Source organism: Eretmochelys imbricata, chromosome 8, assembly GCF_965152235.1.
Source record: "Eretmochelys imbricata isolate rEreImb1 chromosome 8, rEreImb1.hap1, whole genome shotgun sequence".
NCBI classification, from domain to species: domain Eukaryota; kingdom Metazoa; phylum Chordata; order Testudines; family Cheloniidae; genus Eretmochelys; species Eretmochelys imbricata.
Window position 1 is genome coordinate 100,142,683 of NC_135579.1, and position 23,791 is coordinate 100,166,473.

General features: G+C 40.9%; 2 protein-coding genes across 5 annotated transcripts in view; both read left to right on the forward strand.

Annotated features, from left to right (window-relative positions):
- Nucleotides 1-23,791, forward strand: part of AGBL4 (AGBL carboxypeptidase 4) — a 1,373,421-nt gene that overhangs the window by 865,813 nt on the left and 483,817 nt on the right. The gene's annotated exons all lie outside the window — the stretch shown is intronic.
- Nucleotides 1-23,791, forward strand: part of BEND5 (BEN domain containing 5) — a 37,942-nt gene that overhangs the window by 2,026 nt on the left and 12,125 nt on the right. Inside the window, exons 1-3 of one of the 4 annotated variants that reach the window (XM_077824402.1) lie at nucleotides 1,752-1,770; nucleotides 12,133-12,266; nucleotides 14,064-14,439. In XM_077824402.1, the coding sequence (XP_077680528.1) occupies nucleotides 12,162-12,266; nucleotides 14,064-14,439 (481 nt within the window). In that variant the 5' untranslated portion in view covers nucleotides 1,752-1,770; nucleotides 12,133-12,161. Of the gene's footprint in view, nucleotides 1-1,751; nucleotides 1,771-11,011; nucleotides 11,124-12,132; nucleotides 12,267-14,063; nucleotides 14,440-23,791 lie in introns of those variants that run through there. The other 3 variants (XM_077824400.1, XM_077824399.1, XM_077824401.1) reach the window with 3 other exon arrangements.

Consider the following 23,791-nt stretch of genomic DNA (forward strand, 5'->3'; position numbering starts at 1 on the left):
GAAGTTTTTCATAGTTGTTTTTGTCGGCTTATGCCCTGAAGTATGAAGGTTCTATTTCTTGTACTATTTTTTATCCTATGAGCGGGAACTCTTGATGTTCTTATTAGCTATATGAGAGAAGAATCAGACGTTAAGTGCTAAGTTATGTACATGGAAGACCATGAACCCTGAATTTTTCTGCAAAAAACAGCCTTTCTACCACTGAGTCAGTTACACACTACACACAAAGAATTATTGTTTTACTCTTGAAACTATCACCTTCTGGCTGTTTCTCTAGCTTAAATGTTTATTTTATTATTCCAAGAAGTTTTTAGTGCCTGAGGGGAGAAATTGATCTTATACTTAAAAATCGTGGGAATAGAATTTAGTAGTTACTGTATCAGCTTTGGCAATGACAGAATTATCAGCAAGTTAGCTTTAAAATCAGCTACTTTGTGGCAAATCATAGAATTAGGAAATACTTTCTAAAATGTTTCCATTGGCATATAGTTTCAGGACTAAAGTCTCATGGCACGCAAACAGAATATTAGAGTTGTTACTCATTTACAAGTCAGTAATAGTAATTCAGATTTATGTAGGAGATCACTGCCTTCCCCCCTGCTTGCCCCAAGGTTTCCAGAGCTCTCTAACTAGTCAGTTAACTGTTGTATGTAAAGTTAGTGTCATTCTAACAGGCATATATGTATAAATAAAATACATACATTGGCCTTGATCCTTCAGTCAGATCCAAGTAGATGGGCCTGCACTGGCGGAGCACCTGGGGATTCAGTGGGGTTCTGCACAGGTGCATGGATCCTCCCATCTGGCTCAAACTGCATGATCAGGGCCATCGTTCATATGTTATATTTTAAACATAGGTTTGTTTTTTTTTAAAATATGTGCTCACTTCTGAGCATGTTCAGAGAACATCTTCCACAATTTTAGTGGCGCTAAATTGCATACACTGAATTAACAGGACTATTCAAGTGAGTAAAGTCATGCCTGTGCATTTGCGCTTGCACTGTCAAACCCTGTCTTGTGCAATGGTGATTTAATGATATTCTGAGAAACTTGGCATTTGTTTCCTTCCCGTTTTTAATTTTTGTTAAAGGAGAGCGGGGGAATGGAGAAAATAAATTGCCCATGCACATGTGCATTAAGAATGACAATTAAATATTTAATTTTGGAAACATTTGAAACAAGTTTTTCCTTTTCTGTGTTCCTAATAAAGCCTTAGTCAATCATTTTCAAATGTTGGCCCCAAGTCCTTATTTAGGTGCATAAATAAGAGGCTTATGACTTCAGTGGGACTCCCCATAGGAATGACTATATGTTCAGGCCCATAACCCACACCATTTCAATCCTATGCTTATAATCTCCCTTCTTAAGTATTCCAGCAACAGTCCTTAGACCGGTGAGGCCATGCTGGGCAACAGTATACTGTAAGGGGCATTGCTGTTGCTACACAAAGGGTACAGCTATCAAAAATGTTTTGTCAAAATTGGGCTCTGCTTAAGAAAAAAGAAAAGGAAATGTTCTGAGCATGCTCAAAAGGATCACAATTGTTATAGCCTTTCATGGAGGGCAGGGAAATACTAAGTCATCTTTTAAACACTTCAGTAATAAAACAAAGAGATTTTCCTTAAACTTTTTGAAAAAGTTATACATGAATTGAGGCCAAGGACAGAGTTTCAGATCCAAAGAAGAAATGTAGAGAAAACTGAGCATCGGAAAGCCACTTAAAGCAGAAGTTATGAAAATCTCAAGACTTAAAGTTCACAGGCAATTGCAGTTAAGTAAACTAGAAGAATTATTTCATTCACCACTAGAGTGAAAAGTGGTTGTCATTCAACAGCATATAGGAACACTGCACTGCTCTTTGAAATGGGAGGTTAATATGTATCTAATTGAAATTGCAAGAATTCTAGGCAACAGTGACATCTAGTACTTTACTTTTTAGAAAGGGTTGGTGCCTCTTCATATAATGATCCACTACTTGACTTTTCTTTTTGACCTCTTTCTCGAATTAGTCTTTTTAGCCTTTTTTTGCTGCAGTAGCCATTCGTAGTTCATAGGTTCTTCACAAACATCCAAAATATTTTTAGACAAATTCTGCCATTTGTTACATACATCCTATACCAGATAACTTCATTGGCCCTTAGATGATTAAATTGAGGGTCCTTCCTGCTTATTAAATGGTAACCATATACTCAGCTAAAAGAAAAACAATTCAGAATCAGAGGTCTCACAGTTTATTACCTCAGGCTATTGTCATTATCCAGTTAAAAGGGAATATCTTCTAGTTGGAAACATACTTTCCTTGGCAACAATAAATATCTCTGTATTCTGGCTACTGTCCTCAAAATTTCCCAGCCACATGACCACAACAAACACAGCTACCTCAGATTCTTACCCCCTATCCAAACTGTGGTTCTACATACTCCAGTCTCCTCAATCTTTGTTTCCACACATTTGTCCTTGCCCATTGGGGATGGCTTAAGCTCTGCCGCATACTAAGATAGACCTGTCAAGTTTAACTCCTTTTAGATAACTTTTAAGGCAGCCTTTAAGTCTTGTGATGAAATGTTTTGCTGTGCTTCAGGGACATTTAAAACTTCCATTCATGTTGTCACAGCATGACACTTGGAGTTCTGAGTGGGGGCCGGGTGGAAAAGGGCTGAGAAATTGAGATACAGGTGAGGAAATCTGCGGGCAGCAGTTAATTAGAAGGAAAATGTTTGCACAAGGACTACAGTGATTGAAAATATATAAGGCTAGATGCTGAGGTGCACCCAGAATGCAGAGTGTTGGTCAGGGAAGTGGTGTATACAAAGTTGGCTTGAAGCTCCTACTTGCATTGTTGTGAATCTGTTGTTAGTGCATTTCTTCTTTGTGCACTGTTCGGGCATCGTAAGGGTTGGCATAATATAAAGGTATCCCAAACACACACTGTTTATAAACCTTTCCCCTTCCTCTCGCAGTTAAGTGGGTATATGGCATATGAATCCCTACATAGGCTTATATAGTACTGCAATGTCACAGTCATTGGTGTTAGTGTTCCTTCGCCCCATACTCTGATTTGAATGCTGATTAGAATGTGGCATCACAGTTGATTTCCCCCAGCCCTGCCCCAATATTAACTTTCAAAAGCTAATTTCAGTGTTTTAAAAAAAAAGTAAGTACAGGTCATTTTCAGTAACACTGAGTGGTACTTGTATCCCTCCTACCATATGGAGTTGTGCTTGAAATTGTAGTGACATTTCCATTAAAATTACTTACTTTAAGGGTTTAATAAGACTGTGCATATAATTAATTACAACATTTAACAATTAAAAGCATCTACCAATTTTATGGGAGCAAAAATAAATAAATGGAAGTTGAAGATGTTTTTGTTAGCCTAAAGCAACTGAAAAACACTTTCCTTTTAATTTTTTAAAGACATTTCTCCATAATGTTACCTTAGTGCCACTGAAGTATTTAAGATAAGATAGTGGCCAAACTATTTTCTTTTAAAATATTGTTAATGTATTATGAATCAAATATTAGCACTGTTACTACTTTTCTATATGGGCTCCCACAGTGTGTAAATCTGCTGGCTACTCCTCAAGTCCATTCTCCTCTTGCCTTGGGCGTCTCTATGATGGGTAGGTGACTGGGGAGATTCCCTTTGTGGTGGGGTGCTCGAGGTCCTAACCCTCTGGTGCAGCTGAAATGCAGCATTTCCACTGCTTTGTGGTCTTGTGGTCATTAGAGCCCCTTCAGAAGTGTTCTAGCAAGGCAGGCAGGCAGCCAGCGAAACCATAGCAAAGTTTGAGTTGGTTTCCTACCTAGTAGTTCTTATTGTCTGAGGCTTCAAAATGCACTTTTTAAAGAGGAATTTTCCTTATAAATGTTAATTGTTGCTGTAAAGCACTCTTTATTTGTAAAGTTCTTAAACAATAACTAATCCCCAGCCCCTACATAAGGTGTTGTATAGGTGGATATACAAGTGAAATATACAGGATGGGACTTCTTTTAAAATGTGCTACTTGTTTTCAATGTCTAAAAAATTCTAACTTTCTAAAAACTGCTGCATTGGGTTTCAGTAAGGATTAAAGGAGTTTCTCCATAATTATAAACCTTAGCGGTTTACATGTTCAGAGCACTGTACAAGCATTAACTAACTAACCTCCACACCACCCCTGTGAGGTATGCAAACATAGATGGGGGACACTAAGACAGAGAGGGTAAATTACTCAACATCAACTAATGAGTAAATGTAGGAGCCAGGATTAAAACTCTACTATGCTTAATATAGACAGCGATTCCTGTTTTCCAGTGTGCTGTTTTCCCTACTTGATGCTGGAGCTTAATCAGTTTTATGACAGACAAGAACACTATTATAATTTCACTGTAAAATTAAGCAGAAGGCAGGGTTAGGCTGTTCAAGAATTAAAGCTAATTCAAACACAAATCTGTAGATTAATATTATTTATACCAGTTTGACTTTTTTAGTGTTGAGCCATGTTTGCTTTTTGGCAATTATTGTCAGACTTGTGGGCATGAATTTTGAACTAACACTTTTATTAATGGAAAATCAGAAAACATCTACCTACATTTTTATATATGTATTAGTTTTATTGCACCAAAGTGATTTATTTGGTCAGCCAGAATAGCTCCAAAGGTGCCACTACAGAGTACTGGTAAACAAGGGCTCACAAAATTATGATATGTAGCAAAATACTTCAGTGTTGTCAGGTTTGAGACAACTGACTTTAAATAAGTATGCATGTTAATATGATTTCTGCTGTAGATCATTATCCAAATCAAGAAATATCAGACTTGTGATTCACTAACAAAATCTTGTGCATTCAAACTCGAGTCTGACTGTTGAGACCTGCCCCTATTCTCTCTGAAGTGGGAGAATTTTGGTATTTAGTGGGAGCAGTTCACACCCATACTCTGTCAGTATATTTTATTATTAAAGTTACTAAAGGAGAGCCAACCTTGATGTAGGATTTCAGACATAGAAATTAGAGAAGGAAGAGACTTCGTTTATCTAATCCATTCCTATGCTAATATAGGATTTCTCCCTCCTCCTTAACCTCTCCTCCAGCTCCTTTTTTCTATGAAACAAGCCTGCCTTGATCTCCATCCTCAACAAGTTGACTCCATCTTCCTGCCTGTCTTCCTTTTCCCCCCCTTCACCTCCAAGCCTATCAAGGAGGCAGACTACAACCACTATATCTAGTTTTCTCTCGCGATTCCTCTCTGAGTCCTTTCCAGTCTGGCTTCTGTTCTTTCCACTCCATTGAAACTGCTTTCAGCTAAGGTCTGTCAGTCTTTTCCAGGCCAATTCCCAGCATGTGTACTCAATCCTTTGTGACCTTTCTGCTGCTTTTGACATTGTTGATCATACTCTTGCTTGATGTTGTTCGCCCTTGGATTTCATGACGTTGTGCTTTCCTAGTTCTCCTTCTATTCTTCTGCCATTCCTCCAGGGTGTCATCCTCCTCTCCCCTTTCTCTATAGGTCTCATAGGGACTCTCTTTAATCTCCCCTTTTTGGCAAACCTCATACACTCACAGGACTTCAACTGCCAACTCATGCATCTGTCTTTCCGCTCTTAATTTGTTTTGTTCCATCCAAACCTGTCTTTCAAACTGTTTGTCCATCATCATCTCCTTGTATGTCTCTCTAACCATTTAAATTTATGATGGCCCAAACAGTCTTTCCTAAATTATGTCAACTCCCCCCATTCTCTGTCGTTTTTGGGTGTGGGGGGATTGGAGACCTACCATCCTCCCTGTCCTTGAGGCCCAAAATCTGGGTCATCTTAAACTCTGTCCTGTCTTTTGCACTTGACATTCAGACTTTCTGAATCCTAATATCTCTATAGCACTTCTAATACCTAGTCTTATCTTTCTGCCCACCAAGCTAAAACTGTTGTCCAGGCCCTTATTGTCTCCTGTCATCTTCTCTCTGACCTACCAACCAAGTCCCCTCTCTAGTCAGTACAAAATACAGCCATTAAGATTATATACATTGCCTGTAATCCGGCCATCCCTACCATTTGTTGAATTCAGCTTTTGGCTTCCCCCTCTTGACTGCATCAAGTTCAAACTTCTTGTTTTCTTTAAAGATCTTTCACGACTCCACCCCCCAGTTTGTCCAGTCTTGTCTCTTACGGAGTTACCCCACACATTCTCTTCTCCAGTAGTGATGCCAGCCTTCGTGCCCTATTAGCATGAAGATTGCTTCTCCCAGAATGTTTCTTCCTACTCCAATACTTGCTCTGCAAGACCACTACCTTTTCTTAAATCTCTTCTAAAAACCCTGTGATGGGGTGCTCCACTCACCCCTATGATGGTGCCTCCTCCTGGCCACTTTGGAGAATAACTCGCTGAGTCATCTCCCCTTCCCACAGTTGCACTCCATCTCTCTCTGCCAGTCTGCAGCACCTCTCTCACTCCATGAGCTGCTGCTGCCTCTTGGTGACACAGCTGCCTGACCAGGTCACAATGTGTTCTCCCCTTCTAGGTCACCAAAGCTTTTCTCCCTAGCAACCTCAGGTAGTCCTCCCTTTCACTGCCCCCCATGTGCCACTCCTCAGTGCCTGGCAGGGGAACCCCAAGTTCCAACTCAGGGACCCACTAGTCAGCAGTCAAGAACTGTTCCCTTTTAGACCTTACTGCCTTTCCCTGAGCCCTTTTCCTTACCATCTGGTGCTCCCTCCTCTCTGAGTTTGCCAGCCTCCTAACTCCCCCCATCCAGGGAGTAACTATGGGCTACCTGTCCCTGTAGCCTCCAAACACTTCTCCCAGAGAGTGACTTCAGACATTCCCAGCAGCCCCTCTTTAGCTAATTTCCTGTCTTTATAAATCCATCCCAGCTGGTTCCTCCCCAGCTGGGCTCCCTCCCTTAGTCAGGGGATTGCTTAGCCACCCAGTTCCTTTCAGCTATGGCCTGTTGGTTTATTAGCCCATTTCTCAACCTGCTGTAACCCTGTCAAGGCTAATGTGGGGTGAGCACCCCATCACAGACCCCCCTTTTCCTGATGCGTACAAGAAACTAATTGATAGTCATCTGTAATGTTGTTTTCCATCTTCAAATAAACCAATCTAACTTCTTTACTCAATCTTGCTGTTTTAGTCTTTCTGTGTCATAGTGATATTTGTACTGTGGTAGCACGTAAGAGCCCTCAGTCATGAATCAAGGCCCCACAGTGCTAGGCACTATGTACACACAAAACAAAAAGATGGTCTCTTCTCCGAATAACTTACAGTCTAAGTAGTCTCATCCTTTCACCTATGACTCTCCTTGTTGTCATGTCTCAAATACGTTTGCAAAGGAGGGTGTAGGAGGCAAGGGATCATGTAGTCTATTTGTATTATCAGGCATAGGTATGCCCTTGGGCAGTTTAAATAATAGTGCTCCCCCATAAATAGCATCTATCACTTCAAACAAGAGGGCTAGTTAGTGCCAAAGCTTAAATCAGTGGTTCTCAACTTATTATACATTGTGGGACGCATATGCAGAGCAGCCCTGACCCTGCTGGCTGGCCACCCTGGACCACCACCACACAGCTGCCCCAGAGGACGCGGGGCCGGTCAGCTGCCTAGACCCTGGAGCTTGCGGGGCTGGCCGGGAGCCATGGACCCGGCTGTGCAGGGCCGGCCAACTGCTCCATCCCCAGACCCCCACCGCGCAGCTGCCCCGGACCCCTCCCCAGGGCTGCCGTGGACTTCACAGCTCGCAGGGCCAGCCAGCAGCTCCGGGGCCCCGAACCTGTGGTGCCGGCTGGCAACCCTGACGTTGCCTGGCAGCCTGGACCTTGGTGACCCCGGCATGCTGGTGGCCTTGAGCACACAGCTGAGCTGGGCCACAGATGTGTGCTAATTGGGCCGCATGCGATCCGCAAGTTGAGAATCGCTGGCTTAAGTAAATACAGAGATAAAGTTCCCCTCACCACAGAAATGATTCGTCCAAGTTAGGAATGAAGCAGATCAGCATGGCAGTGCAGGGAAATTTGCACCCTTGTTGCCATAGTGTATCTGATCTGCGGCTGAAGAGGTTTTAAGTTTCTCTGTTAGTACAACATCATTCACAAAGATTGAAATTTACAAAAAAATTGGGGAAAAGGAGAAAACATGGACTTAGATTATCATTTTACTGTTGGTATCGTAAGATGCACAGCACTGCCAAGCTTGTACTTAGACCAATCTCGGATCTGCCATTTCTCATTCAGTTGGAGTGCAGAGCTATTTCTCTGCAGTTTTCCATCATTTACTACAGAGGCGAAAAGACTGCATTTGAACTGTATTTTAAAACATCCAGTTTATTCAAGTCTGACCAAGATTCAAGTCCCAGTTGCTAGGTTAGAATGCAAGGAGACATTTGGGTTTCCAATTTGTGACTATGGAATACGGCTTTCAGTTTTAGTGCTTTCACATAACAATTCTGTTGTAACCAAGCAGATTATCTCTCTGCCATCTGGTCATGTATGCCTCAGTTGACTTCCACAGGCTTGTAGGCCACTGTGCTTTTGACCTCTACTTCCAGCCCCTGCTGTCCTTTGCTAGCCCTCCTATGTTCTCCAACTCAATTCCTTAGCCTTTCCTCAGTCCAGTTGTCTTTCCAGCCCTCCTGGGTTCTAAAGGTGACCATGTCCCTCCTCTACTGTATGTCTCCAGTCCTGGGACTGTAACACCATGGCTGGTCAGCCAGATGTCAATTCAAACTATTTTCCAGAGCCACTTTGTATGCTCTTGCCTGGTCTCCTTTATGCCCCCTTCTGCGCCAAGGCTTCCCCACCTTCCTTGTCAGAGAACCACTTTCCAGGTCTCACCTCTTCATGGAGCAACTGCCACAGCCTTTCTAGCTTTTTGAGTGTCTCTCTATTGAGTCACAGGCTTCCCTTAGTCACATGACCAGCCAAGTAGTTCTCACTTGATCCCTCTGGGAACTACTTGTCCAGAATACCTGTTTTTACAGGGCCAAAACCCACAGGACTATGCAGGCTTGTGGCTCATCCTGAACCAATTCACTCTGCTACATTTGCCCATTTAGTGATGGTTCTCCTCCTAAGGTCCTTATGTGGCCACAGTGGTGAAGGGTTTATTCTGTATATGGGAGCAGGAGTTAATAGAAATAACTAATTGAAAATATAACCGTAAACACCTAAGGGTACGGTGCAATTCTTAACATGCAGCACAGAGTTTAAATGGTTGGAGACCAATTTTAGGCATGTGGGCCACATTGTTGTTACAAATCAAATCTTCAAGCCATAACTGTCCCAGGGCTGCTAATATCTTATGCTAGTCTTGGGCCATTGAGTTTATGCCTGGGCATTTTGGTTTATATTCTACATTTCCTTGGGGCACAAAACGGTGCAAATTCTCTTCTATGCCAGACTCCTCTCCTGCACCTGTCCCTGTTAACCTAGCAAATCACTGCAGTCTGCATTCATGCCCCCTCACCCCCCCAACACACACACACATCTGAGCTATTCAGCGTAGCACTGCCATGTGCCAAATACAGATACCTGAGTGACAAAGGCTGGAGTTGAACTGAGTTCTTAGGAAGCCAAGTGGAAAGAGGCCTCCAAGGGAATCCTAACAAATAGTAGGAGTAGTGAAACTAGAGTCTTAAAGGGAGCTGTTCCAAATGCATGTCTGCACACCATGAGAACCAGTACTCCTGCATTATCCCAGAATTTAGCATGAGACTTTCTTTCAGTAGCCACAATTAATATGTAAGAAAAGAGTGTGAAACACCAAGTTAGTTTAATAAACAAAAAGCTTGTTTAGATCTAAAACACTGGGTAAATTGTATTAAGCATAAATAGACCTAGAAGAACAAACCATCCATAAGAGGGTATTACATGTTCTGTTGCTGCCAAGTCAGTGGAACATAAGAGAACTGGTGAGCTGAATAAATTAAAATGTCCTGACTGTTGCTTTAACGTATACATTCATTTTTTCCTCCCATAATTTCTAAAAGTTTGGTGTAGGAGAATGTGAGTTTTCTTCAATCTACCTGTCCAGTCTCCAGTAAATTTCACAAGATAAGCACCAAAATCAAAAAGGGGGAAAACCAAATTGCAGAATTTGAAAGGAGCCATATTGACAGTGAAAAACAGTAACTAATAACAGACTAAGGATTTTATCTCATTGCTCCTAGTTCGCATGTGGTTCAGAATGGTAGTGTCTTGAAAATTACATCTGATGGCTTTAGTAACCTATGCAAAGTGAATGGGTTGTATCAGTCTTGTTCCTAGGCCAAGAATCTGATTGGTCCATGGATACTGCTTTCCATTTTCCAACTCTAGAAAAGGGATCTTTTCCAGGTTAGTTTGAAACCTATTTGCAAGGCACCGTAGAAGAACTTGCTCTGCAGCTTGCCTGTGCAATACCTGAACTATGCAAATATAGCACTTCTTTGCACAAGAGCTTTACATCTAGTGCCTTTCACCAACACTGGGTTATTTTTAATCATTAAGTTTTAATTTTCGATAATTGCTTGCAAGAAGATAATCAGTACTCCTACCTCTCTCCTTATCACCTCTAAATCTTTTTTTTTTTTCCCTTCAGTCTTATAGAAGCCTATCTAATTTTCCTGTCCTGCTCTCTGACAACATGGATGGACCACTTCACTCTTACTTTTGTATGGTTTCCAGACATGATTTTTCCAAACCTAGCAGTTAGACTGCCATTTTGTTAAAATGGCATAAGCATTCAAAATGCACTGGGGAATGGAGATAGATGTAAATAAGGCCTACATTCTTCTTGCGTCTGTCTTAGTATCTATTGCTACCATCTGAATTTCATTTCAGGTTGTCGTTTGTTTGAAGTTACATCTTCTTTACTTTACACAGCCTTGGGCTGTAACATCACCATTTGCCTACAAGAAATCCATTTCTATCTGCAGCAAAATAAATTGCCTTCCTCTGTGTAATCTGGTTCTAATGAATGCCTTGCTCCTCATTAAACTGTGATTTACCTTTGTTTCCCTTTTCTGTGCTGTCAGAACTAACCATTGGAGGTCCTGTGGAGAGATGCTAATTTTGAAAAAGTGGAAGTCTGTGACTAAGCACACACAACCGGTATCCACAATGGCACTTTTCAAAGATATTCATAGAACACTTCGTGGATTACAGTTTGAAGGTGGATAAGAGGACTCAAATTGTTGTCTTATTCATAATCTTCCAGTGTACAAATATAACACATGACTTTACAGTCTCAAGTTATCCCCTTTCCATAACTGACCTTACGTTCAGGACAAACAGACTTTGTTCTGCAAGAATTTTAAAGATTCCCCTGGCACTTTTTGAAAGACTAGGGTTTGGCTCTAGATGTCCCAAAGAATAACCAAGTAGAGTATGTATTTTAGGAGCTTCTGTAGAATACTTCAAATTTGAAAAATATTCTAACAGTAGAATCGCTGTTATGTAGGCTACTCCTGTGAGTCTCAGAACGATACACATTTTTATTGTCTGGGTTTTTTCTCTGACAGCAAAGGATTAGTACTATAAACTAGAAATAGGGGTGGTGTCAGTGGTCACTGTACAGGTTCTGCACACAGCTCTCTGCAAGTGCCTGTCAAATCTGACCTGCTGTTTTTCCAGCCCTGGTCTTCTCCTGAGTATTGGAGAATCTGCCACTTGTGCCGGATGACGTGCTAGATTTGTGCTGTTGACAAATGCTGAATTAGGCCTACAATTAAACTACAAAACTCACACTTACTTTAGACTTAAACAGAATGTAAACTCTCAGTAGCAGTTTATGAATGATATATGATCTTGTTGATAATATAATTTAAAGAAATGCAAGTAGTTCTTAGGGAGTTGAATTCTTTACAGCATCAAATGGTTTCTACCTCATATCTTAGTACTAATGGCTATACATTAATGCATTTGATCGCTATCCCATAAATTTAACTTGCCTTTTTTTTTAATATGCACAATCACATATGGTCAAGTTGTCCCTGGTATAGCACCATTGTGATTAATGGGTGTCAGAGGAGTTACACTGGATTAATTTGATCCATTGAATATTGAGGGGAGTAAAGCATGGGAATTTTTTTTTAACTGGTCTTGCCTAAATCATGCAATATTTGGAAGTAAGAAGACTTTGATTAATGTAACAACATTTTTATTTTTAATATACATTTTAGAAGACAAAACTGACCTTGAAAACAGTGTGATGCAGAAGAAAATTAAAATCCCCAAACTCTCTCTCAATCACGTAGAAGAAGCTGGGGAGGTTACAGATTATGGGGAAGAAGATGTGGAGCTTAGACACAGTAAGGTATTGAAGTTTTTTTGTTTTGTTTTTTTGGGTGTTTGTGTGTGTGAAAGTGCTTGGGGCATATGCACACATGTCATAGCTAAAGAATTCCAGGCTGGCTTTCCATCCCCTTAAAACGTTGTATGGATGTAATTGGGTCAAGTTGGCGGGCAGGGGCTGTGGGTGAGAATTCTGAATTGGTTTACAGACCAGCTTTTCAGAAATCTAGTTCATGTGCAGTTGAGAATTATTTTTATTTGTACAGTCTGCATAACTTAATTGCTGTTAGAGATTTTTGGAACAATGTTGTTTAACTTTGGCCCAGGTTGACCCAGTTATATGATTAAGCAGCTGTTCTTGGTTGGCACTTTTTAACCTGTTGTACTCAGCTTGTCTTGAATAGAACAGGGTGCTATGAAAGTCCCAACTAAAGATTTGGGTGGGAAGAAAAACTAAACAAAATTGAATCCCTCTGATACAGAGGTCAGTGGTCCCTTCAGGTCGAGATGTCAAAAACTGTGTAATTTTTTTGTTTTTGTTTTCAAGTAACTTCTCCTTTAAAAGTCTGCCAACCGGCGGGGCGGGGGTGGGGGTGGGGAATATTGCTTTGTGGCTTCATGTGTTGTCTAGCTGCAGGAATTATACTAGTAAATTTATTTATGGAGGGATGGCATTTTTTAGAGCATGTATGGCGCAGGAATAACATTGAATAATCTAATTTTCTGCCACATTACTCCTGGACGTGGTATGGGAATTGATAGCATCAGTTTCTTGTGTTTAACCCATGAGCTAGGTTTGCTTTCCTGTCAATTACTTGGAAATTCAAATACTCTTTCTATATTTGGCCAGTTGAAAAAACTGGTGACTTTTTGCCTATACTGATACATGGTAATACCATCACCCAGACCCTTTACAAAGGAGTATGCATTTATTAATAGGGTTTGGACTACTGTATGAAAGAGCAAAGGTAAATTGCTGCTAGAAGTTCACTGAAAACGAAACATCTGCAATGCAATACTACTATATAAAGAATCTCTTGATCTGGGGGATGGGACTAGATTGTATATTCTCTAATTTATTATTGTAATTCCCTTTCCAGTGCTTGCAAATAGTATAACTCATCTATTTTCATGGGGAGGGGTGGGTGTGTGTGTGTGTGTGTGTGTGTGTGTGTACGTGCGCATGGGGGTGGGAATAGTTAGTGGCCGTTTGTCTGCGTGGTGATTGAAAGCACAAGTCTTCAGTTCATGAAATGGCTTCAGATGGTGTGCTTCTAATAAGCAGTTTTCTCTCTTTAACTCAGTTAAACTGCTCTTATTTATACTGGTGAAAAAAATATTGACAGTACTTCAGTCATTTTTTTAAAGTACCCTGCAATTATGGATAACATACAAAATACATAATTGATGCCTTTTTTCCATTTAAGACAATCAGAAAAGGAAATATAAACACGGTATGTATGCTAAACATGAAGGGCTGGACTTTCAAAAGGGAGAAGCCCAGGTCCTTTTTTTTTTTTTTTTATTTAAACTGAAAGTTCTGCCTAAAGTACCCACCACTTGCGCACACAATTTGGGCAAATGCAACCAAGGAAGTCCTCCAGCAGTTCCTCAGATTTGCATGTTAATACACATGTAATTCAGTTATGGTAAGAGTGTTCACAAGCATCCTTTAGGAGCAACATTTTTTTTTTTGTAAGGTGGACCTTGTTTCACTTTTTTGGAAAACAGCCTTAATTGTCCTGAAGGCTGGAGTTTTAGTTCATGTTATGTATTGTATTCCTGCTCTGCTAATTTTCTGTATTATTGTAACACACAGAGACAAGATGGGAGGAAACAAAGTGAAGGTACACACAAAAGCATCGAAGCAGTTGTTGCTCGCCTAGAAAAGCAAAATGGGATGAGTCTCAGTAGTAGTTCAAGCCCTGAGGAAACCTTTATGGAGACTTCGGAAGGCATTAACAACATGGACGATGCTGTAATTCCTCGTGTTCTCTATGAAGAATTGCTGAGGAGTTACCAACAGCAGCAAGAAGAAATGAGACATATTCAGCAAGAACTTGAGAGAACACGGAGGCAGCTTGTGCAGCAGGCAAAAAAGCTAAAGGAGTATGGGGCATTAGTGTCAGAAATGAAAGAGCTCAGAGACTTGAACAGGAGACTTCAGGATGTGCTGCTTCTGAGATTAGGCAGTGGTAAGTGCTCAGTATATATGGGACTAGTTTTAACAGGCTTTACAATATCTTAAAAATAGAAACTGAAACTTCTTCCAGGTGTAGGGATGGGGGGCAAACCGGACTTTACCTGTTAAAGTGCTTTTTCCACTTCAGTTGTGCTATGCATATTGGATTTGTACACCACGCGCCTCTGGATCTTTCTTTAATGATAGCAGCGGTCTTTGTGCCGGTAAGTCTGACTCAGAGTTTCCATGTTACAGTACTGTGTTCAGTTCTTTTTAAAAAAAAAAAAAAAAATTCACCCCAAACTGAATGTTGTAGTAAAGTTTATCTGTGGAACATATCTGTCTTTCCTTTATTAAATTACATTTTTAAAAAATTCCATTCAACGCATAGTAAGTGTAGGGCAGACCATAAGGTCTTACTGATTGCAGCTGTTTGTGGAAGGTGGGTTTTTTGGGTTTTTTTTATTTAAGGTTTCCTTGTTATGAATAAGTAACCAAGTTTTGGCTTTTTAAAACTTTTTGTAGGTCATTCGATTATAATATGTTCTTGAACGTTTTGGCATTTGATTTAAACAGCAAAGGTATTTGAGAAATTATGGGCTGTTCATGAACATAAGTGTGTTTTTGTTTTTTGTTTTTGTTTTTTTTAAATAAGTACAATGATCCATTATAAAAAATATTGGTTATTAAATGCAGGTTTTATACAATTTTGGATTTAGATTCCAAATATCTTGAATCAGTGGCAGTTTTTTTGTTCAGTGATAACTATTTAACTATTATATTGGAATTGGTGTAGAGTAGTAGTCTGTGTCACTTGGGGGTGATAAAACTGGAATACTTCATTATGATTTTAAAAATAGTTTTCATGTTTGTTTTTATTTGTAAATAAAATTCAGAGCCCAGTAGTCAAAAGGGTCCATAGTCAAGTCTTGGCCACTGAAATTTGCAGTTATGGGTTGCACGCCCAAGCTTTGGCATGCTGTTTTCCATGTCTGTTTTGGGACATGCGGAAGTTGATTTTTCACACACAATTCGAATAGAGGGCCACCTACTTGATTTGCATGAGTGTCTGAGGTTTCTGTGCCAATCTGAGGTTTGTCCACACAAGATGTTGGATGTGAAAAATTGCATGTTTATGGTTTTGCACGCATTGAATTGTGCTTGATTGAAGTTCACTTTGAAAACTTGACTCCAAAGATTTAAGATGGACTTAGTATGGTGACTACCCAGAGTAATTAATTAAAGGGCATGTAAAGATTAAATAAGCTTTCCACACAGTATTAGAGACATAATGTGGGTGGTTGTAAATTCCAGTGAGTTCTCTGAAATTCTCCTTGGATGAAAAGATGTCCTACTATCAACTAAATGAACATATGTGAATTGTCAGTCCAGATGTTAGCAGGCAAGTCTACTAACCACTGTTTTATTGGGCATTCTTGCTGGTAGTCTCAGTTGTGTGGCCAAAACTGGAATGAACACAGGGTATGGATTATTCTTTCATTCCTACGGATAGTTTCTTCAATAGGGATTTGATGCATCTTTGCACGGACTGGTGGAAAAAACTTGAAAAGGTGTTGCCCATGCCAAATATATTCTCTAGATAGTGGACTTGAGTTTCTGATGCATCAATCTGGCACCATTTTAACAATCATGAATAATACCACCAGCATTGAAGAAATCCATTCAGCAGATTTTTTTTCTTAAACTATTTCAGATTTGAGTGATGAATCTAGACAGTTATAGAAATAGTCTCTCTGCAATGAACTAGTGAAACTAGTGCCATCTCTTTCCAATACCTGGCTTATCTATTCACTATTGGGAGTGATTTTGCTGAAGACACATTTCATGCAGCTCCAGCCCTGTGGTCAGCTTCACAGAAATGGACAATGCCTCCCATTGATCTGGCCACTGCTTTCCTCCTGAAGAGGGTGCAGCTCCCACCTTTGACTCCTGGGGGAATTCTGTGCCAAAAAATTAAAATTCTGCACACAGTATTTTAAAATTCTGCATATTGAATTTATCAAAATAACACAATATAATCATGCCAGTTTCAATTAGTTTGGTAATTTATTTCAAAATATCTGTCAGCAAGTATGTCTAACAATACAGACAAAAAAAATTCTGATTTTTTTTTTTTTTTTTACAAATAGATTCCTTACTTTGCATATTAATACAGATTTTTAAGTAATTAATTTAAACTACAATACTGAAATGTATTTCCAACACCCCTCAGAAGCGGTGCAGAGGCTTGGGGCTAATGGAGGAGCTGAGGGGGAGAGAAATAATTGCAGGGAGTGAGCCTGGAGGGTTGTTACATGTGGGTAGAAGACGTATGGAACAGGTTTGGTTTTTTTGGTGCGGGGGAGAGATTGTTAGGGGGTTGTGGAATCTTCCCCATGCAGACCCTTGCTGATCCCTAGCCTCTCCCATTGAGTCATGCACATCTGCCCCTGTCCCCAAGTGTCCCTGCACCCTCACTACCACTTAGTCCCTGCCCCAGTCTGTCTCCCCTCCCCCCACTAGGCCTTCTGATCCTCAGTCTGTGTGACCCCGCAGCAGCCCCATGCCTCCTCCCTTGGCCCCATGGCAGGGTGCTGTGAGGAACGCAGCCTCTCTTCCCCCCAGTGGCTGTTGTGGCAAGGTAGCCAGCTGCCCTCTGTTTTGGTGCCACAGTGGCCCCTGGTGAGTGAAAGGCATAACTGTAGTGCCACTCCAGCAGGATGTATTTCCTGCAGAGGAAAAAAAAATGTGTATGGGACATGAATTGTGCATGTGCACAGTGGCGTAAAATTCCTCCAGGAGTAACCTCTCTGCCTGGTCAAATCTGCTGCTCCCATTGCCCTCTTTCCCCCCTCCGCCCCTTTTTGGAGAAAGCTATAAGAAGCAGCAGTACTAGCAGTGTGCAGAGTGTGCAAGGATGCTGTTGTATTAGACCTTCGCAAAGGAAGTGGAAAGCTCTTTGCCTCTTCCACCTCCTTTGCACTCCTATGCAGAGCGAACAAGTTTGTTGTACACTGTAATTTTGGGGCACTATAAAAAATGAGGGTTTGCGCTTTTTAAATTTTGTACTTAATCCCTGTCCAGATGTGCACATTAATTTAGAAAGTTCCATTGTTGTTAATATAGGGATGGAGAATCCCTTAAACATTAGAAAGTACTTGGATTCCTAGCCTTTGTGGCATGTTTGACTGTATCGTTTGTGTATTAAATTCTGCCCTACATCCATACAGTCTCGTTGGTTTTGGTGGGGTTATTAATGTGTAAAGGTAAAAGTTGGACCTAAATGTAGCCATCATACATTCTGTCAAGATTTAAAGCAGCTACTACAGATAATTCAATGTCCTTTTCCTATAATGGTGGTTTTAAAATAGAAAAAGTGTCAGCCCTTGGGAAAATAGATGCAAAATTAGTTTATGGTTAGAAATGTGGAACTACTGCAGACTTCAATTGTGATAAAAGGGATCTCAAACATCTGTGTGTAAAGAAATACTGTTCCTTTACATCAACACATGGTTAGAGATCATTGAGAGATTGTTTCTACTCCTGGAAATGGTTACCTTTGTGAATATGTGCTGTCCATGAAAATAGTTTAAAAGGGTAGTGTCCTGGACTTATCTTTAGTTGTTCTGGTGACTTCATGAACCTAGAGTTTCAAATTACATGTAATTTATGTGAAGTTATATTCTTAGCAGGCTACTGTTAATGCAAACTAATTGCATTTCTGTTTCACCTAGGGACTTACACTTTCTTTGTGTGAGATGACAGCTGTTTGGTACGGATGCATCACAGCTGGGGGAAACATGTATTATTGCTGATGTTTTAAACTTGAAGGCCAGATGTAGATGAAAGTTCAGTTAATCTCTTTGTCTGGAACTTGCTGCCTCCCTGACAGTGTGAATATCAGTGTTCATAGCCCTTTACATTTATGATACTGAGTTGCAATTTATTATACAAGAGCCTTGGCAATGACTTGCCATAGCTGACACAGCATCCTCAGATGCATCAGGAGGAGAATAAGATGGTCAGTATTTCACTGTTCTTTATGAAATATTAAGGGCTCGATTCTGATGTTAAGGCATAACCTTTCATTTGAGGTGGTGCAGCAGTACACTGTCTCATGGAGGCACAATATCTCCTAGAGTTCTAGGGAGCAAAGGAGTGGGGGAGAAGGTAACCATTGAACCAAAACCCTTGAAGAGGTGCAATATGTATTTCCTCTGCTGCTTGGAGGTGAATGCTATCGTATTGTGCTAGGCCTCTGCACACATGCAAAGGCTATTTTTGACCACCTTCCCTCTCCTCTGACTGTAATACACCTAATGTAAGGGGCTGCATGATCCAGTACATGTTGGGTACACCTACACAGCAGTTGAACACCCATGGCTCGTCTGAGTCAGCTAATTCGGGCTCATGGGGCTATAAAAATGCTATGTTTAGGTTTGGGCTTGGGACTGAAGCCCAGGCTCTGGGACCTCACAAGGGAGGAGGATCCCAGAGCCCAGGCTCCAGCCCGAGCCTAAACAGCTATGCAGCAATTTTTAGCCCCACAGCCTGAGCTCCATGAGTGAGAGTCAGCTGACCTGGGCTAGCCACAGTCGTGCCATGGATCTCTCATTCCAGTATATACATCCCTAAATCATTGACTTTTATCCTCTGGAATCCCAGCTTCAAATATGGCTTGGATCACAAGTGATATGAATTTGAATAACATAAAAATGTTTCAGGCTAACAGCCTTCACATTGGGTAAGCGCTGCACAATTTAGTATGATTGTCCATATCAACTCAGAGGATGATCCTAGAAGCAGTAGTGTTCTATTGGGAAGATTGCACATCTCTTACCAGAACAATGCATGGCTCTAGCTAGGTCAACCGGCCTTACACTTATTACTGTTTTCACACTATGCTCTTAATTCTCAGTATTGCAGTAGGACGGAAAGGGAAATATTCACCCAGATTCTTTGCTTATCTTCCAGTTTATCTAGTTACAGCTCCCTCATTCTTGGGGCCAGGTCTGTCTTCCTGAGTTGCGACATAGGTAAGAGCAGCCCAGGGCTGTTCCAATTTACACTGGATGGCTACAGTCAGTATGGAACCATTACCCCAAGTGAGCCTAGTAGGAACACATTGAATTTCAGCTGCATCCTCGTCCCTGCCTGGGAACCAAACTGGGGGAGTGGAGCAGGAGCTGGATGTGCTGGTACAGCACCAGTGGAGAATTGCTCCACACCAGAAGAATTTTCATATGGCCATATTCAGCTGCTTTCTGCTCTCTCTCTCTCTCTCTCTCTCTCTCTCTCTCTCTCAGTGAAAGAGAGAGCCAAAGAGTCTTATAAGCAAATGGCACTAGGAACCGAATAAATGAGGAATGTTTACTGCAGCACCATGAGTAACGGTAAATCAGCAACAAATCAAGAACAAGTATCTGGGGTTAGCCGTGTTAGTCTGTGTCATAAATATAAAGGGAAGGGTAAACCCCTTTGAAATCCCTCCTGGCCAGGGGAAAGCTCCTCTCACCTGTAAAGGGTTAAGAAGCTAAAGGTAACCTCGCTGGCACCTGACCAAAATGACCAATGAGGAGACAAGATACTTTCAAAAGCTGGGAGGAGGGAGAGAAACAAAGGGTCTGTGAGTCTGTATGCTGGGTCTTGGCCGGGGATAGACCAGGAATGGAGTCTTAGAACTTTTAGTAAGTAATCTAGCTAGGTATGTGTTAGATTATGATTTCTTTAAATGGCTGAGAAAAGAATTGTGCTGAATAGAATAACTATTTCTGTCTGTGTATCTTTTTTGTAACTTAAGGTTTTGCCTAGAGGGGTTCTCTATGTTTTTGAATCTAATTACCCTGTAAGATATCTACCATCCTGATTTTACAGGGGGGATTTCTTTATTTCTATTTACTTCTATTTTTATTAAAAGTCTTCTTGTAAGAAACTGAATGCTTTTTCATTGTTCTCAGATCCAAGGGTTTGGGTCTGTGGTCACCTGTGCAAATTGGTGAGGCTTTTTATCCAACATTTCCCAGGAAAGGGGGGGTGCAAGTGTTGGGAGGATTGTTCATTGTTCTCAGATCCAAGGGTTTGGGTCTGTGGTCACCTATGCAAATTGGTGAGGCTTTTTACCAAACCTTGTCCAGGAAGTGGGGTGCAAGGTTTTGGGAAGTATTTTGGGGGGAAGGACGCGTCCAAACAGCTCTTCCCCAGTAACCAGTATTAGTTTGGTGGTGGTAGCGGCCAGTCCAAGGACAACGGGTGGAATATTTTGTACCTTGGGGAAGTTTTGACCTAAGCTGGTAAAGATAAGCTTAGGAGGTTTTTCATGCAGGTCCCCACATCTGTACCCTAGAGTTCAGAGTGGGGGAGGAACCTTGACAGTCTGTATCCAAATCAAGAACAGTGTCTAAAAATCCAAGGTTTCCCAGATTCCTCAATATCATGTGCATTCCCTTTCCAGTAGACATGCGGAAAAGCAGAGGCTTCCTGCCACAAAAAGGAAGTGCTGAACAATGCACCTCCACTCATCTCAAGTAGCATCAAAGCCTGCAATGTGTCTTTGAGAGAATGAGATGATCCACACACTGTGGAAAGGTTCCTGAGTAGCAGCCGTGTTAGTCTGTATCCGTAAAAAGAAAAGGAGTACTTGTGGCACCTTAGAGACTAACTGTGGAAAGAGCTTGTGGAAAGCCTGGCATCTGTTGAGCTGAAGCTATTGCGGTCCATATTGAGCAACCAGTAATTCTGAAACACCCCCCCAAAGAAAAACAAAAAATTCGGAGTGAACTAGAAAGGTTTCTTTCCTTTCTTTTCACATTCTTAAGAATTGTCTTTGCTGTGTTTTAAAATGATCATTATGTAGTAAATATTTGCATTTTTGAGCCCTGAAGCTGTGGCCAATTTCTTTCACCCACTCCCTCCCTTCCTTTATTTATTTAAAAAAAAAAAAACAGAAAGCAAATAAACTACAAAGAGAGAGAAACTTTAAAAAGTAAATTTAAAGTGTGGTGCATGGCAAATTAGGCACACAGCTCCCATTAGCAATAAAGCAATAGAATGAGTTGCATGTCTAATTCACAACATGCTGTGCTGAAAATGCAGTCTTTAGTACTCAGTGAAAAGAACTGTGAAGCCTATCCAGTTAGATGCAGCTTTATGGGTTTTTAGAGGTGGGGGAGGCAAGCTTTTAGAGTATAAAATAAGGCATTTTTAAGGCTTTCTGTCTGTGGCTTCCAAGCAATAAAGCATCAGTTAAATTTGATATTTTTGTGGCTCCTGAGACTTGCTGCTACAGTGGACTTTTACCAGTTACTCTTCTTTAGGGAAATCTGGAAACCAAACCCCAGCTGTGTCAGTATACTGGCTGTAAACAAACAGTAAAAAAACTTCCAAGTAGAAAATAGCATAAATGTTTAAACCAAGAAACACTTTTCATTCTAGGAAGAAAATACTTCAACATAGGGTTTTTTCCCCCCTGAATTTTCCTTCAAAGCACAGAATTGTACATCTTGAGGATTACTTTCCTTGAGCTCATTGAACAGTTTGCCTCAAGAAAAGGCATGAATGTTCTCTTCCCAGCCTATAGTCAAGACAATCTCTAGGGCAGTGGTTTTCAACCCTTTTTCATTTGCAGACCCCTAAACAATTTCTAATAGAGATGCAGCCCCTTTGGAAATTCAACCTGTGGTCTGCAAACTCCTACCATAGAAGTCTTACACTGAAAACTGACTGAACAGAATTCAACTGTAAATGTTGCACGTGCTCAGCATGGCAGTTGACACAGTGGGAGAAAGGGGACTAAACTGTGGGTTTCTATGATAATGACAACACTTCCAGATTTTGGCCTATAGGTGCGGGTATTCACATACTTTTGATCAGAAAAACAGAAAGTAAATAAGAAAATGTTGTTTAGTGTTTCTCATAACACAAGAACTAGGGGTCACCAAATTAAATTAATAGGCAGCAGGTTTAAAACAAACAAAAGGAAGATTTTTTTTCATACAACGCACAGTGTCAGTCTGTGGAACTCTTTGCCAGAGGATGTTGTGAAGGCCAAGACTATAACAGGGTTCTAAAAAGAACCAGATAGCCATTGATGGACCTATCCTCCATTAACTTATTAACCAGAATGGGCAGGGATGGTGTCCCTAGCCTCTGTTTGCCAGAAGCTGGGAATGGGTGACGGGATGGATCACTTGATGATAACCTGTTCTGTTCATTCCCTTTGGGGCACCTGACACTGGCCACTGTTGGAAGACAGGATACTGCGCTAGATGGACCCTTGGTGTGACCCAGGATGGCTGTTCTTATGTTCTTAATGTCTTTTCTGGGATCTGAAACTTTATTTTCATAATCACCATTCATGGACCCCTTAGACATAGTCTGCGGACTTCCAGGGGTCTACAGACCACAGGTTGAAAATTACTTCTCTAGGGTAGTTGTGTATCAGTACCCTGCTTGTTCAGTTCATTAAAGAATGTGGGAAGAGGTTGAACATTTCTACCATATCCACTCATAAAAGGTAGTCTTGCAGTTGGTCTACCGCTGTGCGTGGTTTTAAATGCAACTGTTCAGTCTTCGCTTGGTGCCAACATCAGTGTCTGCTTGTGTATGATGTTGCAGGTGTCAGTGAATGCTGCTGTGAAACTATAATGTAAATGTGCTGTCTTTCATAGGGTTCTGTATTGGTACCATACTTGCATTCAATTCCTAAGAAACCCAATAGCTATCACTGCAGAATAGAGTTGTCCAAAGAACTGGAATTTTTGGTCCTTGACAATAAGCTAAATGCACCCCACTAGCTTCAAGTGCAAAATAACTATGATATTTAGGTCACGTACAAGCGATGTTAAGCCACATGGGGAAATTGCTATTTTTGCATACTAAGCTTTCATATGATTCTGTGCAGCATAAAGAGTAACGGATGCTATAATCGTTTCAGATACAGAGAATGTCCAAGAAATATGATACAAGAGACAGATTTATTTTTTCCAGTGTACCAACAGCTATACTGCCATTAGCTGAAACGGCAGTCTGATTTGCTGGGTTAGAGCAAGACAAAACTTGGGGCTCTACGTACAAAAAGAGAGGTGGCAACTGCTGAGACTCATTTCCACAGTTAAAGATTACTAAATTAGTTTTTGTGGTTATTCAAGACTCAAATGTTGGATATGCAGTGCTAACTCACTCCTTCATAGTGTAGTTCTAGGGAGTATGAGAGTTACTCTTGTCGTTCGGTCCTGATCCTGCAGCTGATGTTATACTGACCTGTACAAAACTACATTCATTCTAACAGAGCTTCATGTGGTATCGGTGGTTTGCTCACATGCATGCTTTCAGGATCAGAGCTGTAGACTATATTTACTGGTGCTGTC